Source organism: Carassius gibelio, chromosome A19, assembly GCF_023724105.1.
Source record: "Carassius gibelio isolate Cgi1373 ecotype wild population from Czech Republic chromosome A19, carGib1.2-hapl.c, whole genome shotgun sequence".
Taxonomy (NCBI): domain Eukaryota; kingdom Metazoa; phylum Chordata; class Actinopteri; order Cypriniformes; family Cyprinidae; genus Carassius; species Carassius gibelio.
Window position 1 is genome coordinate 6,912,221 of NC_068389.1, and position 21,618 is coordinate 6,933,838.

Genomic DNA, 21,618 nt, shown 5'->3' on the forward strand with positions numbered 1-21,618 from the left:
ACACCTGCACCCTCACTGATCTCCTGGCCCACACACTACATCAAACACACACCAGAGGGGAATCATGCGGCTTCCTGTGAGGCACGGCCAGTCATCTGGCGGGTGTAGCAGGGTGTGAAGTTATGCCTCTTTTTGTATATTCATGAGGCGCTGCAGTCAGTGTTTATTTTCCAATGCACACCACGCCACACCCCCGGCTTTCAGGTTCAAACTGAAGAGCAGCGGTAGTTTGACAGGTCTGCCAAAAAAATTATCCCGCCATTTTCCAATTTCTAAATATTAGCTTTGAGAAATGAATCGTCTTCTTGACAGCTAGCCTACTGGTCCAGCTAAAGTGAATGCTGGCAGAAAGTGAGATTTAACTGGCTGGGTGAACTGAGCTCCTTATGAGTGACAGGTCAACACCTGCATCTCTCTCACTTTCCTTTATTGCTTTCATTACATAAGTCCAACGGCTTCAGTTTACTGATAGAGTAAATTAGATGAATAGGATGTATCTCAGAATAAAATGTGCACAAATCCTACCTTTAGGGGTACATCATCTAGTCAGTTGTTACATCATCTTTGTGCCGTATTTACCCCTTATTAGTTATAATAGCACCTTAACGGTACGTATTTAGGTACCAACAATAGATAAGTTAGACCTTAAATATAATAAAAGATAATATAAAGAGTTGCCCTGCCTCAATGACAAGCACATTTTTTGACACTGTATAAAGAAAACTGAATGCCAGGGCATTTTTACTAGTTGATTCGGGTGTATATATATATGTCCTAGTTTCTAGATATTTCTATATCTATATGTTCTAGTTTTCTATGATTCCACCATAAGTGGTATTTTTGCACCCATTTTAGCTGTTTACCAAGTAAAAAAATCATAAGGGATGGCAGACCCCCTCTCAACGAGCCATAGCATTCATGAACTGAAGATTAATACTTCGGATTTTCAAATACCTAAGTACACTGTAAAAAAAAAAAAAACATTAGTTAATTCAATGTGTTTATTTGTAATTCTTTGTGAGATTCAGCAATTTCTGGCTGAAATTAATTTCAAAGTAAATCCAAAATTATTTAATGTATGAGCAACAGCAGTAGTGATGCACCTCACACACAAACAAACATGTCTAAATATGGGACAATTTGTTTGTCGCTGTACCTCCACACCCTTATGGAAGCCCCCTGAGATTGGCTTAATGAAAAGCAATGTCTCCCACTTAAACACGGGGATCCAGGCGCTCTCTCTGATTGAGGCCGGGGCTGTTTATTAAATGATGGAATTTGGCTGTTTCTTCCGCAGAATGTTATCAGACGGAGAACAATCGTGCCCATGGTCTCACCCTCAATCATTAGCCACAGCATATTTAATCCAGAAGTTTCTTATCAAACGTGACACCTGCATCTCCAAATGCCACTTTCCCTGTTCATTGGCATGTATTTGGGTGAGTAGACTCCAAGGTGCTTTGTGGAGATTAAGAAAGGAAGAGAGAGAGAGAAAGTGAGTGAGCGCTTATGTTATCATTAAGCGGGTCTGGACCGTATCCAAGCAGTTTTTGTCTTGTTGTTGTAATTAGAAAGCCTTTAAAGCGATAACAGCTGCTGCTGAATATGAATATGGATAGAACCACATCACTTCTGCCTGAGATAGACCTCCTTCCCATCATCCCTCCCCCTCGCTTACTGTTTTTCATACTGCGGTGATCTTAATAAAGATGGAGGAGAGTGTAGCTAGCTGTTCAACTCAGTTATTCAAGCATTTTTGATTGAACTCTTTCTTGACAGTCTCTGTGTTACATGTGAAGCGTTCAAATCACAGACTTGCTGACAGGCAGCATCTCATTTCCATATCCGAATGTGTAATTAAGCTTTGTGACAGCTCCTTAATAGCTGTGCACTGCGCCGTTGAATTGAGATGCATGTACAGCGTATACACGCCTGTAAGCACATGGATTACAAAATAAATACAACAACAGATGATAAACATGAAAGAGTGAACATAAAGGTAACTTTTTAAACAAATATTCAAACATAAAGGTAAATGTAAAAAATATGTAAATGATAAAAAATAAACATTTAAACAACAAAGGTAAAAGAAAACATAAAGGAGTAAACATGTAAATGTAAGCATTAACAACATAAGTCAAAATAAATGAAAACATTACCAAACAGAGGCAAATGTAAAGAGAAAAGGTTCAAAGTAAATATAAATGTAAGCATTAACAACATAAATAAACAAATCAATTTAAAGGGGAACGCTAGCAAAATGATTATGTAAATATATGCGAATATGCACATGCAAAGATGAACATTAACAAAGTGGTTAAATGAAATCGAAAATATAAATGTAAAGGCAAATATTAAACGTTAATAAACAAATGTTAATTAATACAATTTCTGTAAGACTTAATAAAATCATACAAAAACATGTAAAGGAAAAGATTAAAACGTATATACTGTTTACATGTAAATATTAACAAAATAGGCAAATGTAAATGTAAAGGGAAACATAATAGAAAGTGTAAACATTAACACAATTAATAACCAAAGGCAAACGTAAAGGGAAGTGTTAACAAAATCAGTAAATGCAAGTGTAAACTTGAAACTGTATACATAAACAAAGCAAAAAATCTAAAGGTTCGTGTTTCTAAAATGATTGCATGTAAAAGTAAAGCGAAATGTAAAGGCAAATGTAAAGAAAACAAAACATGAATAATGTAAATAAAAAAAAAACAAATATAAGTACAATCATGTAAAGGAAAAAAAAAATCTTGTATATATATATATATATATATATATATATATATATATATATAAATGTAGACATAAGTGTAGACATTAACAAAAAAATTGTTTACAAAATTGTTCAAACTAAATGTGAATTTAAAGGCAAATATAAAGGTAAACATTAACAAAATGCAAACAAAATATGTAAACAAACGTTACACATAAACAAAATGAAAGCAAAGGTAAACAAAAGGTAAAATAGTAAACAAATAGTCTGGTGATGCTGCAAGGATTTTATTTATTTATTTTTAATCTGTGTAATTGTGGTAAAGCAGCTTCACTCATCCATCACCTTCTCTTTCTCAGGAGTTGTTAGACACACAACAGGACACTGCCGGGCCTCACTGGGGATTATGGTCAATGACTGACATACAATGCAAATCACTGTTATTTCTCCCAGTAGATTGTCACTTGGCTCACACTAGGAAGATTTCTGCCGCTCGGTGGAGTATAGCTGATGGTGCTGACCCGTATAGAGCAGCCTATAGAGTCACACCGCCCAGACACTTTGATCTGTGACTAAAACAACAACAACTGCAGCTTCTCGAAAAAAAAAAAAAAAAAAACATCTCAGAAGGAAATTTTGTACTTTTATCTTGGGGTATTCAGTATTGTGGCTTGGGACCCTCTGCTTTTTTCCAGGTAATGGGATAGAGCAGGAGAGAGCGTGGGAGGGACGCAGGGAGGGAGAGATTGGGAGAAAGGGAGGAGAGATAGCCCTAAAGCGAGCGCCTCAGTGGGAAGAGGATTATGTGCTTCTGCTTTTCTACCTTCGAGCAAACCTCCCGATTGGTTTCAGGAAAACTCAATTAAACTTTGTCTCTGACTTCGTCTTCAGTGAGAATCAAACTGAAATTCCTCTGACATAATGCTGTAACCCTGAACCACGAGACCCAAGATACATACAAGATTCCTGTTTTAGCTTTCTGGCTTCTGTCCACTAGTACTATCACAGGAAACTACAAGTGATAAGTCATTGACCACCGTTTCCTCTTGCCGCGGTGTGCCAGGTCTTTTTCTTTCTGCTGACCTCAGATTCACCTTAACATAGAGGTTTCCTTCCCTTCACAGACAGCCATAAGCCTGTCAGATATCAGTCCATCAAGAAATGAGACAGAGGGGGAGAGAAAGAGATAGCCAGCATGAAATATAAAAGGAGGAGAGCCAAAATCCAAGGGTGGGGGGATGATAAATCAAAAGATGAGGTCTACATCATCTAATGAGCAGAATAAACCTCTTTCCTGTTCAGTGGCAGAGCTCAGAGTCTCTGCAGTCCTTAAGCCGTGTCCCTCCTGATCCAGACATCCACTGCCATCAAACCAGGATTTATGACGCATCACAACCCCATGACAACATCCAGCAGCTTCATAATCTCAGATTTTTTTCTGCCCGTGCCTGACATTTCCAGCCTCGACATTCACTCAAGATAAGCCAAAAGCCCTCTGACAGGATCGAGAGCACATATAAAACACACGCTTAAGCATTTTACTGCCCCCTTCGCTGGAACTCATCGGTTCATGAAACGGCCACATTCACCCCAATATCCCAATGAGTGGTCAACCTGGATGGGTTTTTCAATGGCGCATTCTTAGGAGAGCTTCTGGTGAGGAACTAAGTTTGATGTCCTTGAACTCAGAAGTGCATTTGACAAATCCGCTTGAAAACAGCGGTCTGGTTTGACAGATTTTGTACAGGGAACAACTGTACTCATTGTTACTGAATGTTTGATGCATAGGGCACACAACATGCAAAACACATTAGTTTTAAAGTTGACATCTGATTGGTTTAATTCTACAGGATTTCTGGGAGATGCATTCTTTAAGCGTCTGCATGAAAACAAAGCCATCGTGTCGCCAAACTCCCTCATGGTCGCATTTACAACTATGACAATAAGTGCTTATCAGGATCAACTAAACAACTGTTTTTTAAAAGCATTTGAAGCTCACAGTGCCATTGTTGCACTAAACTTACACAACATTCTTGAGTGAATTATTCATTGGTTGCTGTTATTTTATGCATCGACTTCACATTTTCACTTCCTTAACGAAAACTGTGACTGGTTGCTTTCTGGTGGTCCTTGGCCAATGCAAGCTTCGATGAAGTCCGGACCTTCTTCTGTCAGTCTGAAGGTCTTGCTACAAGAGGCTAGAGCTGAGTTTACAATATCGATTCATGGCTTTTAATCAATCATCTCTTTGATATCAATTCTTAAATCCCAAGATTAATCTTTAATGCTGTTTTCAGTTAAAGCATGAACAAAGCTTCACTAAATATTAATTCAAGTCAAGTCACGTTTATTTATATAGTGCTTTAAACAAAATACATTGCGTCAAAGAAACTGAACAACATTCATTAGGAAAACAGTGTCTCAATAATGCAAAATGACAGTTAAAGGCAGTTCATCATTGAATTCAGTTATGTCATCTCTGTTCAGTTTAAATAGTGTCTGTGCATTTATTTGCAATCAAGTCAATGATATCGCTGTAGATGAAGTGAACCCAACTAAGCAACTAAGACTACTATGCAATAATCACAATACGTTTTATGCTTTATTACTTTTGAAACGTCTGAGTGGTCTAATTCTGCCAATTTTAACACCAAATTCCAACAATACCGTTATGATGCTCGTTGATGTGGTATGACAGATCGCTGTAGCCAAGAGTTGAACCGATGATCTCTCCTTCTCTTTAATACTAGTAGTTACAGCATGAAATAAACATGAATGAACATCAGTAGGTATGTTGAAAAAACTGAATAACTTACTAAAATGTATCAAGATTTAATTTCTAAATCAGTGTTTCAAAAAGGTCAATAAAACAGCTTGTAAACAATGTTATGTAACGTTATATTTAACTTTGCAGAAAGACATTCAATGTCCATAAACTGGTGAGTTAGCTAGAAAAATATTATTTAGGAGAGCTGCCTTTTGCTAAATATATTCACTATATGACATACTGGTATTATCATCTGTAGATACTCTACTTAATGCATGTTTGAATAAACCTGTAACCATTTTTTAATTTTTAATTTTATTTTTTATGACAGAAACCAGTTAGAAGTTTATATTTCAACCACATAATTGAAGTGTACGAAATTCTGGACTCTGTTGTTAATTTTAACCTTTAATGTTATAATAATGTACCAACTGACAGTTCTTTGTATAGTTTACAGCATTAGTTGAAAGATATTTTTCTTCCTATATATATATATACACACACACGCACACACACACACACATACACAATAATATCAAAACAGAGCAGTAACAATGCTCAGGTTCAGACCAAGCAAGCAAAGCAAATAAAGAATGAAAACCGACATTGTTCTATGACATTTTATCCTCAAATCCAGAATATGTGAATACAACCTAATAATCTACATACACTATAAAACCCTCGCTCTCAAAACGTCTGCTGTGACCAGCGCTGGGAGAGCAGGAAGCCGGCGAGTTTGAGAGATACAGGTATCCGGCAGCCTGACCTAATCAATCCTGACCCCCTCTCAATTCCTTAATATCTTCTCCGCTGAAAGCCCTTCAGTTCATCAGTGTTGTCTTTTAATTAAACACAATCCCTGTGCCGCGGTGGTGCTGGTGGAGCAGAGCGGGGACTCCTCCGGGGGGCGGAGCTGTTTCAATACACTGATAATAGAGTTTGACTTTGCTGGAGATGTTCAACCATTATCCCATTTCTCTGTGTTCTCAGATAAGTGCAATAAAGGCCTTTAAATCTTTCATTTCCTCAAGTCTTTTTTTTTCAGACTGGAGAAGGGATTGTTCTCTGGTGAACTTACACTTACGAACGTACTGTAAGTAGATTAATCAATTAAGCCCCTGCAGATAATAAAAAACTGGAGCACTTTAGCAGAAATATCACTTTTAGTCAAGGAGAGAGAGCGCCAGCAACAAAGAGTTATCTTTCTGCTCTTTAAACATTGAGCATTTGTTCATGGCATGGTGAGTTATTACCGCTCACTTTTTCTTCTTTTGGTTAAAATGGGGCCATGGCTCTATCTTGGAAAAGGGCACATGGTTTTTAAATTCTCTGTACATATGAAGTCAAGACATGGGGGATGTAAGCTTTCAGACCACAGGGACTACAGCTTTGAGATCATCTACAGCATATAGTAGTGCCACTTTTTGATGCTACAGACCTTCTGATGTGATGATCTCTTTGCAAAGGGGAACCCATCCAAAAATACAAAGACAGATACAAACACTTCTGTTCAACGGCTTGGGTTGCAAGATTTTAAATTTTTCGTAAATAAGTCACTATTCGCATTGATTTGATCAAAAATACAGTAAACACAGTAATATTGTGAAATAGCCATGGCCTTGATCCAATAAACATATTCTCCACAATGCAATGACGAAGTCGTGCATTAAAACACGGTTTGTATTCATCAAAAAGTCTTTAACATCCCATTAAATGGCCTAAAGAATACATTCTCACCTTTACTGTACACAGCGCAGTTGCTCTTTCCATCCTCCGCGCTGACCCACATCATGTCCGTCAGCCAGCGAGGACCTCCATTCAGAGCCAGCGAAACCTGCGACACAAAACACACTTCAGTCTCCTCCACATCAGAACAGACCATCTGATCGACAGCCGTGAACAGCTGATTTCACCCCAAACCTGCTATTTTTGCACCAGACCGTCAGTAAACAGACTGTAGATAAGCTATCCAGTGTCTAAGTGAGATTGTTTGAACAACTTCAACCATGCATTCATCATGCCCAAAGACCGTTCCAGAGCTATATCTCCACGTATGTGTGTGAGGACGGGGCGAGCAGGCCATACCCCGTCCCGTTCACCCTCTGAATGGCTGTTTTGTTAGAGAGCCTCTGAATGTTTCACCTGATCAGATCTCATCCTTTGGGAGCTCTGGGATTCAGAATGGAGCGGGATGGACTTGGAGACAGAAGAAGCGAATGCTGAGCACTGATCTTTAGCTGCATTGTGCCCGGACTTTAATCGTTGTACGATTAAAAATGTATAGTTATTTATTATAAGATGGTGTGCAGGAGTTCCTTATATAATGAAATAAAGTCTTAACACACTAAAGAGCCAGTAAGATGAAAACTCTAAGCTTCTTATCAATGTTTATAAGTCCTGTACAATAGGTTTAAATCCACCAAAGGTTAAAAAACATTGTCATTTTTTCAAAATATCATTTTAAAATTACCTCAATTCTCAGAGATCCCCAAACGGTTCGCACGAAGCTGTTCAAAAGATTCAGTTTCCTTAAACCCCACCTTTCTGTAGCATACTGTGTTCTGATTGGTCAACTGACATAGACAGTTTTGATTGGTTGTCCCGTACACACCTCCACGGTAAACTATGCGTTCGCATCTATTTGGGGTGAATTATGTCTTATTCCTCTCATCGCGAAGCAAACAGTAAAATAAAAAACTTGAACAGTCTCGCTGCTTTTTCTTCTGTGTGGGTGTATTCAAGCCGCACGCTTCAGTTTGAATCTGAATAGCACGTTCAGCGCGGGGGCGTGGTCACATTAGATATAATGAAGGGAGACGTGAAAAACGGACATCTCGTTGTTTTCATATGGATTACTTTATCACAGAATATCTGTTAGCAGCACTTGAAGACATGTCAAACTTTCTATAGATATCTCTCTCATGTCTCTTCGTTGAGTATTCACGGAGTTACACTTCATTTTAATGACGTGTTTGTACATGACGATCAGCGCAGATAAAGGCTGCAGACAGCACATACTGATAAGACGCTCGGGAGAAAACAGACACATAATTTCATAATCATACTTCGCATTGTGATTCGGAGATGCTCGTTGTTCTAAATAAAGTTGGTAATGAACCCTCTTTTATGGCCAAACGCTTTGAAAATCCCGCTGTACTCACTGAGATTAGAAAAGCATCAGTGAAATGTTGTGAACACAACAAAAGGGATTTGTTGTACTGCTCTGGTATTGTGGTGAAACTGAATTTTAGCCATTGGTTCTTCTGATCTTCATTCTTTGGCAGTGAAAATAAAACAAACTTGCCTTTACAATTAAAAACACACGGTCTCCTCGACATGATGCTCTCACACCAAACAGAGCGTCTGTGTGTGTGTGGGGGGGTGGGGGCAGGTCAGAGTTTCGTTTCTCCCAAGACGGCAGGCGGAGATTATTATGCAAAGTGTTCTAGTGACGTACATAGAGATGGGCAAAAGATTTGAAATCTATAACGACTCGTTTCAGCGATTCAGAGTCGACTCCTTACTTTAGAAGCCAATAACTTTATAAATCGTGTACTTTTTGCTTGAATTACTTTGCACATTGTTTACAATGATGGACAGCTACATCATACACTGTAATACAGGTAATTATTGATTTCCCATCTGTGTGGCTCTTTAAGTAGACTTTTTAAAAAGTGCACTTTTGTAATAATGCCAAATTAAAAGGTTTATTTTAAAGTGCATTTTGAATCATTACGTATTAATAATCTCGTGTCATGCTGTAGTGAAGTGCACTTATTTTGATAATTTCATAATTAGTCATCACACTAAAGCACATGGAAAGTACTTCATTATCATTAATCTAGAGTGTGTTATTTGATATTATATTAAAAATGAATAGTTGTTTTAAATGTCCAGAATTGCAACTTTATAGTTACAAAGATACAATTAGAAAGATATAAATGATGTGCAAGTTTCAATAGAAATGAAATTAAAGTCTATTTAGTTTATCATACATGCTTGACGGTACATTCAGCATTAAATGTATTTCAAAGACAATAGAATTAATTATGAAATTACTTTTTACTTAAGTGGGTTAAAAACAATTCAGCGAATTGCATTTAATATATATGTAAACTAGAATACATTGAATTAAAATATTTACATTAAATATTATATTTAATATTATTTCTGTAATGAAGTCTTGTTAAAAGTATGCTAAAGTGTAAAGTGTGTATATTTTCCTCTTTGTCTCTCTCTATTTCTAATAGGCCATAAAACAAAGTCCTGCCAGCCGTGTCTGGGACTGACCAGTCGGCAGGAAGATGATCGGATTCAGCAAAAATGCAGATTTGGCCCGAGAGAGAGTGAGCGCGAGCTCCTGGAGAGATAAGCGCACAGATAACCGTCTGAGAGTCTGGAAAGCGTTTGGCTCCCTTTCTTCCCCCGCAGGGATGTGAAGGGGTGATGCTGCTCTAGAGCCGGACGTCTCCAGATCCCTACAGGTGGCAGAGATCATATCCACTGCACCTCAAAGGGATGAGATGAATTCATCTTAAATTAGTACAAATTGATGTCATGGGGTCCATGCATATAAATGTAGACATTTACGCCAAACTACATCAAAATACAGGGGCCTAATAAATCTACACTTTAAAAAAAATGGTTTAGTAACAATTTTCACCTAGAAATTGCTAGTAAATTCCACTAACCGAGATGCATACTTTTATTTATTTATTTTAAAAAAATATATATATTTCATAAATTAGTTTCTTAAAAACTTTCTAAAGGCTACACGTAAATCTTTTACAAATGTAAAACAAAGGATCTAGGGTAGTGGTTCTCAAACTTTTCGACTTGAAGGCCCCAGTTTACATCGCAATTAACTTTTTTTAAACATCTAGATTAGAGTCTGAATATGTTTTTATATTTATTAAAATCCACACATTTATATATCTTTAAGTCATCCCGCAGATCCTCTGGAAATTTGCTGAGGCCCCTTAATGGGCCCCGGACTCCTTGTGGGTGCTAGGTGGTTTCTAGTGTATTCTAGCAATAATGGGGTGGCTATATGGTGACTTAGCCCACCTGAGCTCTTCTTTTTAGATCACAAACCTAAAATATTAGCGATAGTAACAGTGATGCTGCCTCGTCTTACAAACACCAGGAAAACCCTGTGAGAACCAAACAAAGGTTTCACATATTTTGTTTAGCTGCGGACTCACTTACAGTATGTATGGTGTCTCGCCTTCAGAATGGAGCGTCAGAAAGAGAGGGGCTTGTGTGGGAATACTTCATGAAAAAGACAGAGTCTACACAGCACTCCACTCTCCTTGAGTCATTTCTTTCTCTTTCTGCCTGTCTCTCTCTCTCTCTCTCTCTCTCTCTCTCTCGGCTGAATCCTCTTTACTCTTATCAGGCCAGCACAGCCTCCATCGGCCTCTCTCTCGCTCTGACAGGAGCAACAACAATGGGCCTGCGATACCAGGCCGCTTCACAGGGTAAACCTGCCATGGGCACAGATTACCCGACACACACACACTCACACACTCTTCACAACACAACACCGTCTTCTCCAAGGCCTCAAAACACAAGATGGACACAAAAACCTTTCAAATTATTTCACTTCTGTCTCTTGCTCTCTTCTCTATCTGTCGTTTCGGTCTCTGTGTCTGTAGCCTTCCTGTAATGACCCGCAATTCACTGAAACTGTACACAAAATAAACATTATGCTGATCAGATCCTTAATCAATCGCAATAGTTATGTTAAGTCACGTCATGATGATGGTATCTATGAGAGGAACGGACGTCACAACAATGTCATCATTATCAAAAATTTCAGCTAAAATTCTGACTGTATATATAGACTAGCATTTTTGGTTTCCATTTAAAGATAAAGAAAAAATAGGGATAAAGGTGAAGTTAGGAAGCTGTTTGCTAAAAGTGTTAGCAGACAAAACTACATTTCCCATAATTCCCATCCCATCAGTTCTAGATACTAACATTTTCTTGTGAAAAAGAAAGGGAATTTGTCATCTACAGACATTTCTAAATATCTGCCCCAAACATACCTTTTGAGTTCACCTCTATAATAAATAAGCAAACCCACCTTGTCACTTCCTCCTGTGGCCGCCTCAATCTTCCCAGGGAAAGGTCCCCATGTGGTGCCCAGCAGAAGTGCCTGACAAGAACAAATCCTTCTCTCTCCTCCTTCACCAACCACTTTCAGCTCTCCTGCAGAAATAGATAAATAAATTAAATACAGTTACATATATATATTATTATTATTATTATTTTATTTTTATTTTTTTGGATGTTATATTTAAAAAAGTTTCATCCAAGTACAGTTCAGACGTTTGGGGTTGGTAAGATTTTTATGTATTTTAAAGGAGTTTCTTATGTTCTCCCAGGCTGCATTTGTTTGATAAAAACAAATTAAAAACAACAATATTTTGTAATATTATTACAATTTAAAAAAAACTGTTTTCTATGTGAAAATACATTAAAATATAATGTATTCATTTGATATAAAGCTGAAATTCCAGCATCATTACCCCAGTCTTCAGTGTCACATGATCTTTCCGAAATCATTATAATATTTTTGTAGAAACGGTGATACTTTCTTAGGTGTCTTTGATGAACAGAAAGTATTTATATAAAAGCATTTATTTGAGACAGAAATTATTTGTAACATAATAAATGTATTTACTGACACTTTTGATCAGTTTAATGCATCATTAATCAATTTCAAATCTTACTGACCACAAACGTTTGAACAGTAGGGCTGTAATAATAACACACATCACTACTTGTAGTAATATGATGCACTGTTGTATTGTATATCATGTGCATTTCAGTCTCACTGGGGTGACCCGGGGTTTAGTGTCTTGCTCAAGGGCACAATGCTGAAAGTTAAAAGGCTTTAAACCTACATCTACACAGTTACCAGCTGAGATCTTTAACCAAAACACCACAGCACTCCATGAGCAGACTAGTGTGAGCGTCTCCCTCAATTAGAAATCATACACCCATCCTTCTGACCCCCTCCTGGGTGACCCTGCCTGTCTCTTTGATTAGGCTTTCGCTCACTGCTGCGACAGGGCTTCAGATAAGGTTGATTAAGCCCCTTTTTGATGGAAATTTTGATGTGAACAGTACTGAAGCGTGTTAAATTATCCAGTTTCAGGAGGAGATGTGAAATGCCGGCAGATGGATTGATAAATAAAGAGAATCTTGAGGCAGTGCTTTCAGGAGATCGGGGTTAAGCCTTTACACCCATCCCCTCTCTGGATTAATAGATCTCTTCAACTACAGAAGCGCACCAATGTGGGACATGTTTCTTTATAAATATATATTTAGATATTTATGAATTCTGCACACCAGTCCTTTACTGATGATGCAGTATGTTTACACTTTAGAATAATTTAAGGAAACAGTTGCATCAAAACTGTCACGTCTTGTAACCGACTGCAAATGAACGTATGCATCAGTGAAACAAATATAATTTAAAAGGAAATAAAAAAAATATTAAAATAAAATGAATTTTAAAAATATGAGAGCTCCAGTAAAAAAGGAAGATTTTCAGCAAATTTCTGTCTGCTTCTTGGTAATCGTCCCCATAGACTTTTACTGTATGGGGAGGAACAGCATGAACATTCTTCAAAATATCTTCTTCTATGTTACCCAAAAGAAAGATAGTAATGTAGAACATACATTTTAAATGGTAAATTTTAAATCTGAGACTGTAAACTTTGAGTAAACATGAAAACACATCGAAGGTTCAAGGGATCGACCCAAAAATCATGTCATCGTTGTCTCATCCTCCTGTCGTTCCAGGGTTGGAACAATAGGCAATTATAATAAGATAAAGTGGAAAAAAATGGTCCCTGCATGATTAAATAACATCTATAAAATGAAAAGTGAAAATTATAAAAACAGACCTAAGCCAACAACAGCCTTTAAAATGACTTAAATCAATGCATTATATGAAACCAATGAGGCAATAATGATTGGTTAATTAATAATTATATGGTTTCATCGAATAACACTGTTTAAGAAAGTACATCTCCTTATGTGAAGTAATCTAAGTGATGTTACAATAGGATTTTGGAAACTTACGCTCTGCAAAATCACTTTTTGTATGCAAGGATGTGCACTCAAATTGCCTTCTATCTTCATGGTACTACATGCTCTTTTCCGAGAGCTGCTATTTGCAGAGTGATTCTTGAAAATTGGCAAGACGTGCTGTTCTTCTCAAAAGGTGTAAAACCACAGCCACATCTGTATTTTTATCTGATCTGATCTTATCTAGCCATCATTGTCATGTCAGCATGATCTGCTTTAAAACTTCAAGTTAATTTAGGTGGAGGAAAACATTTGGCAAGAAGTAGATAGAGACACAATGGATAAATTCGTTTGACGTCTATAGATCAGACCAAAACATCTCATGATGTTGTAATAGGATGTAAGTCTCTAGTATAAATACTATTCCATTTCCCCAGAGGCCTTTGTCTTTTGACTTCTGAAGATGATTACACTTAGATTAGATTGCTCTCTTAGAAACTTTAGCAGAATATACTCAGTTTGGATTTTGTATTCATTTTAATCTTTTTCATTAATTATGATTATCATCTGTAATTGTAATCTTTATGGTTTTGGCATCAAGCTTATGAATGCAATGGAATCGCCAGAGTTTTGTTGAGTGCTCTAGTCAATTATCTCATCATAAATAACAAAATGCAGAAAAGATGTCATTTGGCAGCTTCAGTGATTATAACGGGAGTTTTTGAATAACTTGTTTGTGTAGCCAAAACTTATATTGTCATGATTCTGCCCTCGTGTCCTTGATTTTTCCTAGTCTTGAGGCAGGATCATGACAGACCCATGTTTTGTGTACAAGCGCATGGTCTTGTCTTTGGGCCATGTGCTTGTGTTGTCTCGTTCCCTTGCCCCGCCCCCTTGTTATCCTAGTCGTGTCGTGATTGTCCTATCTGTAACACCTGTCGTGTCTTGATTAGTACCCCTATTTAGATCTCCTAGTGTGCTCTGTCTTGCGTCGGTTCATTGTCATTGTGTGTGTACTACTTATGTGTTCTACACTTGTGATTGTACCTCTGAAGTCCCTGTATTACCGTGAGTGTTTATAGTTAGTATTTAGAGTCCTTGTTTATCTTGTCAGTCCAGTCCTGTTTTAGTTATTGAGTCTTTACCTTGCTCCGTGTTTTCCCCCTCGTGGGTTTTGTTTTTCCCCTTTTTGTATTTAATAAACCCTTTGTTTGAGAATCCCTGTCTGCACCTGAGTTCCTCCCTTGCCAAAACCGTGACATATATACAATTTGTAACAGTTTAAAGTATTCTTATTGACTTTGTCAAATGTAAGTATTTTAAATTAATGACAACTCAGATACAATTAATATTATATAATATTCCCCTTATAAAATAAACAAATAAATAAATAAAACCCTTTAAAAGTTCATTTCTGACCCTGTTCCAAACCCATATGACCTCCTTTCTTCTGGGTAACATGAAATAAGATGTTTTGAGGAATGCTGGTAACCAAACAATTTTGGTTCCATTGGATTCCATTGAATGGAAAAAAACACAATTGAAGTAAATGGGAAGCAAAACTGTTTAGTTACCAACATACATCAAAATATTGTCTTTTATGTTCCACAGAAGTCACACAATTTGGGCACATTTTTAATTTTTTGAGTGAAACAGGATAGACAACATGAAAATGGAGTAGGACATGACTCATTTTTAACCATCAGGAATGAAAAGTGTAATTTATATACCAGAAAGTCTGATGGATGGTGGGGTGAAGTATTATCATTTTGATGTAAACCAAAAAGCAAAGTTGTTTTAGAGGCGAGCAAGTTATTTCATTTTGACAAAAGACTACAAAACATTTTTTGGATCTCTGGATTAAAGAGCACAGATCATCACAATGACAACAGCAATGTGTATTATGAAAAAAAAAGTTTTGATTTCGCATTGACTTTTAAGAATAGAATAACAATTTACAATCCAATCAATGTTTGAGGAAACCATGTTAAAAGCTATTACAACATCAGGCGGAAGTTTTGTACCGTTCCACTTCAATGCATCAACTGAAAATTAGGACGCTTGCAATGAACTACACTTCATTTTCAAAATGTAGTCACACTCCATAGCACTTCACAATGCAGGAGTATTAAAATAAACAAAAGTCATTATCAGAAAAATGACTGAGCGAATGCTGTTCTTCTACGTCAGAGCCAAAAGCACTGTCTGCCACAGAGAAAGCAGCAAACCGGTCTTTTCTGCACCTCTCTGCCTCCACACTGTCCCTCTCTTCCATCTCTCTCTCTCTCTCAGTGGTCTAATCTGTGAGAGACTTAAAGGGACCTTATCTCCAGGCTCTCCCGCTTCATTTCATGCTTGATTTACTTTAATTTGTCTGATAGGGCAGCAGGATTTGGAGACGGCCCATCTTTGGCTTGGGTGACGAGTAAAAAAAAAAGCCACTCTGATATTTCTCTGGCACATTGTCGTGGGTTTTTGACTTCACTTCTCTCTCTCTGCCGCGAGTTTCTGGAGAGAGAGAGATGGGGAAAGAGCGGGAGAATGAGAAAGATCTCTCAGCGTGGTGCAGCAGGCTGTTTGAGTGTGCTTGGAGTCAAGCAGCCAGAGAAGAAAAGGATTGTGGGAGTGTGGTGTGATTGTGTGATGTAGATGTCGGAGGCACAGTACACTGCGTGGATGAGCGGGGTTCAAACACACCGTCTGCCCCGGACACACAATGCACTCGTGTTACACTCAGTTTATTTAAGATTATGGCTGTACTCTGTTTACCATAAAATGGGTCTTGTTTAACAAACACAAGCAGAATGATTATTTGTCAGTATATTGTTTAGATTAAGTTAATATGACAGTATACTTAAATATTGTTTTATAAGTGATTTAAGCAGAAATTTGTTCTTACATTTTAAGAATGTGGCCAATAAGTCTACAGCATAATTAAGAATATATATATATATATATATATATATATATATATATATATATATATATATATATATATATATATATAATATATATACCACATAATAATAATAATAATAATAATAATAATAATAATAATAATAATAATATAAATAAAGAAATTGATAAACGGGCTAATCTACACAAAAAAAAAAAAAAAAACAGCAGTAAATATAAGAATCAGTTTGGGTATTTGCATGGAAATTATGATATTATGGTGATATTTATGCACATTTTTTTTTAGGATGCAATATGTGCATTTGGAAACTTGCTAATTTGTTATATATATATATATCAATATATAGAACACATATTTTTGAGGTATTTATTAAAACATTGTATCATATGTGTTTATTTAATGTCCATAATTTTGTATATGGATCAGTAAATTGCACTGTGTACTGAATGTGTAATATATATTTGACCAATAGTTAAAAGTAAATGGATAAAAATTTTATAAATTTAACTATAAGTGTGGGTATTATGGAAATTACGTTAAAAGTTCTGCCAATTTTTTATGAACAACATGCGCATTTGAGATTTGTGATTTGGCAAATAGGTGGCCTTAATATGAGCATGATTTCAGTCAAACATCTGTTCATTAATCATCTTAAACCCCATTCAAAGGTGTCTGTCTGATTCTCTTCCCCATCAAGGCCCTTCCTCTCGTGTGCATTTCGAGTTAAAGCGATTTGCTCTCCAGGCTCTTTTTTCAGCTAAAATAAAACTGAAGAATAACTTCATTTCCCGATGGTGAAGGGCAGAGGGCTTCACAATGACAGTCTCCTTATTTGAAACTCACAAAATCCACCTCCTCCCCTCCTAAAAACCAGCTCTAAACCAGAGAGCATTGAAATTCCCCTCGCAGCGCTGCACAGGATTTGCTAAACGGCGGGGTGTGTGTGCGTGCGGTTGATAAACGGAGTGATGATCCAGCAACACGTCTTCATCCTCACGCTCCGCTTTAATTAACGCCGGCTTGTTTGTTGAAAAGATGATTAATATGCCAGTGAAAATGGCCTAATTGAATACCTCAACAACCCACACAATCAGGGAGGAACACGCTGTATTGTTTTGTGTAGATTAGCCCTTTTATCAATGTCTTTATTTATATCATTATTATTACTACGTGGTATTTTCATTTGGGTGACAGCCCCCTCCTCCACACCCCTCCTGCAGGCGTAAGGTGGGACAGGCGTATGAATGAGCCACACTGTGTCCGTCACCCAGTCAAAGATCTCCCAGCTCGGGACAGTTTTTTAACTGAATGCTGTCCTAATAGTGGTGAAGTTTACAGAAAGGTCAAGTTTTAGGTGAGCTATTTCCGTTTGTTAATTTCTAGATTACCTTAGAAAAAAGAGAAGAAAAGAAAAAGCCAATTTTATTTAGTTTAAAGTCACAATGAAACAGAGGTAGCAACTAGAGGTGGAACTACACAGATGTCACAGTTCGGTATATACCTCGGTTCCGGGGTCACGGTTCGATACGGTTTCGGTACAACAGAAATTCTACGAATATTCTACTATGCCTGGTTTCTTTTCATTTATTTTGTAAAGGCAGTAATACAAATTAAACAATGTGAAAATACTAAATATTATCACATTATGTTAAATATATATAATCTGCAGTACATATATAGGCCTACATACAAGGAATACGTTCTTGAAATTTATTTGATTTAGTTTACAGATAAACAAGGGGAAAAACAGTGTGACAATTCAGTTTTGTGTCAGGCTTAATTTGTTCACAGAAAGGAAACTCAAATGGCAGAAAGCAACAATCCTATTTGTTTTCTTTATTTTACAAAAGCACAATGTTTTTTTTTTCATTGTGAGTGTACACAAATAAAATCAGACCTTTATAGAGTGATGTATTATTAATAAGACAATAAAGTTTAAACACACACACACACACACATCAGTTCCAGCATTGCTAACTTGACAGCGCAGTTGGTACTTAATCTAAATAAAATAAACTGATCCAAACATCAGCGCGCCTGCCTCTGTGTCACCATTGGAACTGAAGTACAAAGCCTATCATTTACATAATAAATAAAAGTTTAGCATTCAGATACGTAACATTACAAATATACAAAAATTATGGAATATTTGGATTTGAGCAGAACGAGAGAGGGAGAGAGGTAGGATACAAACTTTAAAACTTTAACCTTAAACAAACAAGGCAAGTCTTTTTTATTACTCTAGTCTCATGTTAACATCTGTAACTTTAAAGTCTCGTGGCTGTGTGTATTTTAATGTTTGTCACACTGAAATGTAGAGTATAAATGCCTCATTCATTCATTCATCCATTTATTCATTCATATGCCCCATAGACCTTCCCTGAAGTGCATTATTGTAAATGTGATTTATGCTTGTATTGAAGGACGGCAAAAACTGCCACATATGCTGTCCACGAGTGTGAGGTTGTTTTCTACTGAACACAGTCAGAACTGATTTCTTTTAAAAGAGTTGAGAATATCTTCCTAGAGGATCAGAAAACAAGGAGGTCAGTGAGATAATACATTCCCTCTCTCTCTGTCTCTGTTTCTGTGTCTCTCTCAGTTGGCTGTGAGCGCATGGTCAGCTGCTCTCAGCTCTGGTTTACATGTTCTCCGCTGCGTTCCTGCTCCCTGTGTGAAAAGACTTTAGGGGGCTCAATCAGTGGGACTTTGATGTCGACTGTGGCTGTAATGATTTCATATTGTTCCAGGGATTTCTCTAATCCACTACACTTTCATTAAAATCCCTCACTCCATCCTGCCTTCTTCTGAAAGTCTTCGGACAGAATCATTTCCTTTTCCACCTCAATATTCATAAGGAAGTTATAACTGCAGATGCTAATTCAGTTTGAGATGTTGGAAGTCATTCCATGCAATGATTTAATTTATAAATGATTAGGTCCGGGAACAAGGAATAGTGACAGATCCGAGGGGTCACGAAACATAAAGAAAAAGAGTGCGGTTAACATGATAAACTGTATTTCTAAATCAGACGGGCAAGTCTATCTGTGCTTGTGGAAATCCAAATTGCTGTATAAACTATATCCAAATGGATCTAACATATCTGCGCTCATGAAACACTCAGTTTTCTCACTGCAAGCACCCTTTGTTTTGTTGAGTCCCAACACTTGCTTGCAGTACAGATTGAGTGTGATGTGTGTTGAGAAAGATGCACTGGAGATGCACTGGGGTAAAAGTTTGAGTCAAAAGTTTGAGTCAGTTAGATTTTATTAAATAAACTTATACTTCAATTCAGCAAGGATGCATTATATTTCTGAAGAATCATGTGACTGAAGACTGGGAATAAATTAGTTATTTAAAACTGCAATCATATTTCACAATATTACTGTTTTTACTGTATTGGAGGTGAGCATCCACAAAATAGTTGTTGGTCCCAGATATGAAAAAAAAAACCCACCAATTCCATTTATTCTGTGTCTATTGGCTTGGCATAGTGAGACTCGAACCGTTGCGAGAAGATAAAAATAATGTTTCCTGATCAGATAAGCAAACACTGTGCCTCATTATTGTTAGAATGAGTCTGTAACTGAACTAATCATGTTTATTCAGATGACTGGAGGGAGAAAAAGGGAAATCCAGAGATAGAGAACGAGTATGAATAAAGAGCATGAATATCAGTGTGCTGTGATATCTCATCATCAAGAACTGATTACAAAGACTGTGATCAAATATGAAGATAGGAGGCAAGTCAGCTCAGTTTGGCACTAGTGACTATACTGTGTAAATCTACTGTGAAAAGCAAGATAAAGCGCCTCCCAAAATGCCATTATTACATTATCAGATTTCATGCTTTTAAAGAGGGCAAGGCTTAATACAGTGCATCATCCAGCTGCACCTTTCAGACTCACTTTACTCCATCTTGAACTGTGCAATTGTGACATATAAAAGGTGTATTTTTTTGTGGATTTATCTGTTGCATTGCATTACAACTTAATTTGAATAGTCCATTTTAGTACATTTTCAACATTCTACTAAATATATATAACTTTGCAACTACATGTTAGAGTAGTAGTAGACTGTTAGCCTAGGGGTAGTCAAAGACTAGAATACCCAAGACATGTCACTCTTATAGGTTTGAATGGGGAAAAAAGCAATGCTCAATATGGCCACTCAATCGCAGGAAGCCCCGCCTTCTGAATGAAACAGCTAATCACTAATCAGTAAGGTCAGCATCACTGCAGCTGCCGTTAGAAGTCCCGGTTGCTATTTCAGCGTTCTGAGACGTGCTTTTAGGACTGCGCATGCGCACTCGCTGATCTAGCATGAAAAATAAGCTTTTTATACATTTATGATACAGTTGTTGTCACATTTCTTTGATGATTTCAAACATGAAATATAATTGTAAGCTTAGTGAACAGTTTTGGAGAATTTTATGTTTCCCCATACAAAGAGATAGGAGCTGCACTTGCATGCCCGTTTCAAAGATGGCCACCGAGTGACATGACTTGTCTTAAAGAGACTTTGGGTTAGTAGAATGAGTTGTACTTCTATGTATGTTGGGAAGCATCAAAATAAAGTGTTGTCATATATTAAGCAGACAGTCTACTAATATTCTAATGACTGCTAGTTGACCTGTGAAGTTACTTCTACATTGGCATGTGAAAGTTTAGGAACCCCTTGCAGAATCAGTGAAAATGTGAATAATTTTAACAAAATAAGAGAGATACTGTCTGAGGTAGTTTCCTGAGTAAGATATTTTACATAAAATATGTTTACATTTTGTACACAAGAAGAAAGAAAAGCTGAAATCATTCAAATTACCTCATTCAAAATGAGGTTTGGGAACCTCTTGGTACTTAATACTGTTTGTGGTTACCTGGATGATCCAGGAAAGCTTTTTTTTTTAGATGGTTGTTCACGAGTCCTGTGTTTGTTCTGAACAGTTAAACTGAGCACTGTTCTTCAGAAAAATCCTCCAGCTCCTGCAGATTCTTCAATTTTCCAGGATATTTGAACCCTTTCCAGCAGGGACTGTATGATTTACATTTACATTACATTTACATTTATTCATTTAGCAGACGCTTTTATCCAAATGAAGACAGTGGAAGCAATCAAAAACAAGGTGATTTAAGATCATCTTTTCACACTCAGGACAACTGAGGG

The 21,618-nt window shown here is 37.0% G+C and overlaps 1 protein-coding gene across 1 annotated transcript in view; it reads right to left on the reverse strand.

Moving 5' to 3' along the window:
* The window catches only part of LOC127935336 (zinc finger protein ZFPM2-like), a 47,635-nt gene that overhangs the window by 7,009 nt on the left and 19,008 nt on the right, over positions 1 to 21,618 (reverse strand). Inside the window, exons 4-5 of the mRNA XM_052533122.1 lie at positions 11,584 to 11,708; positions 7,233 to 7,329 (exon numbers count right to left, since the gene is read on the reverse strand). Of these exons, the coding sequence (XP_052389082.1) occupies positions 7,233 to 7,329; positions 11,584 to 11,708 (222 nt within the window). The remainder of the gene's footprint in view (positions 1 to 7,232; positions 7,330 to 11,583; positions 11,709 to 21,618) is intronic.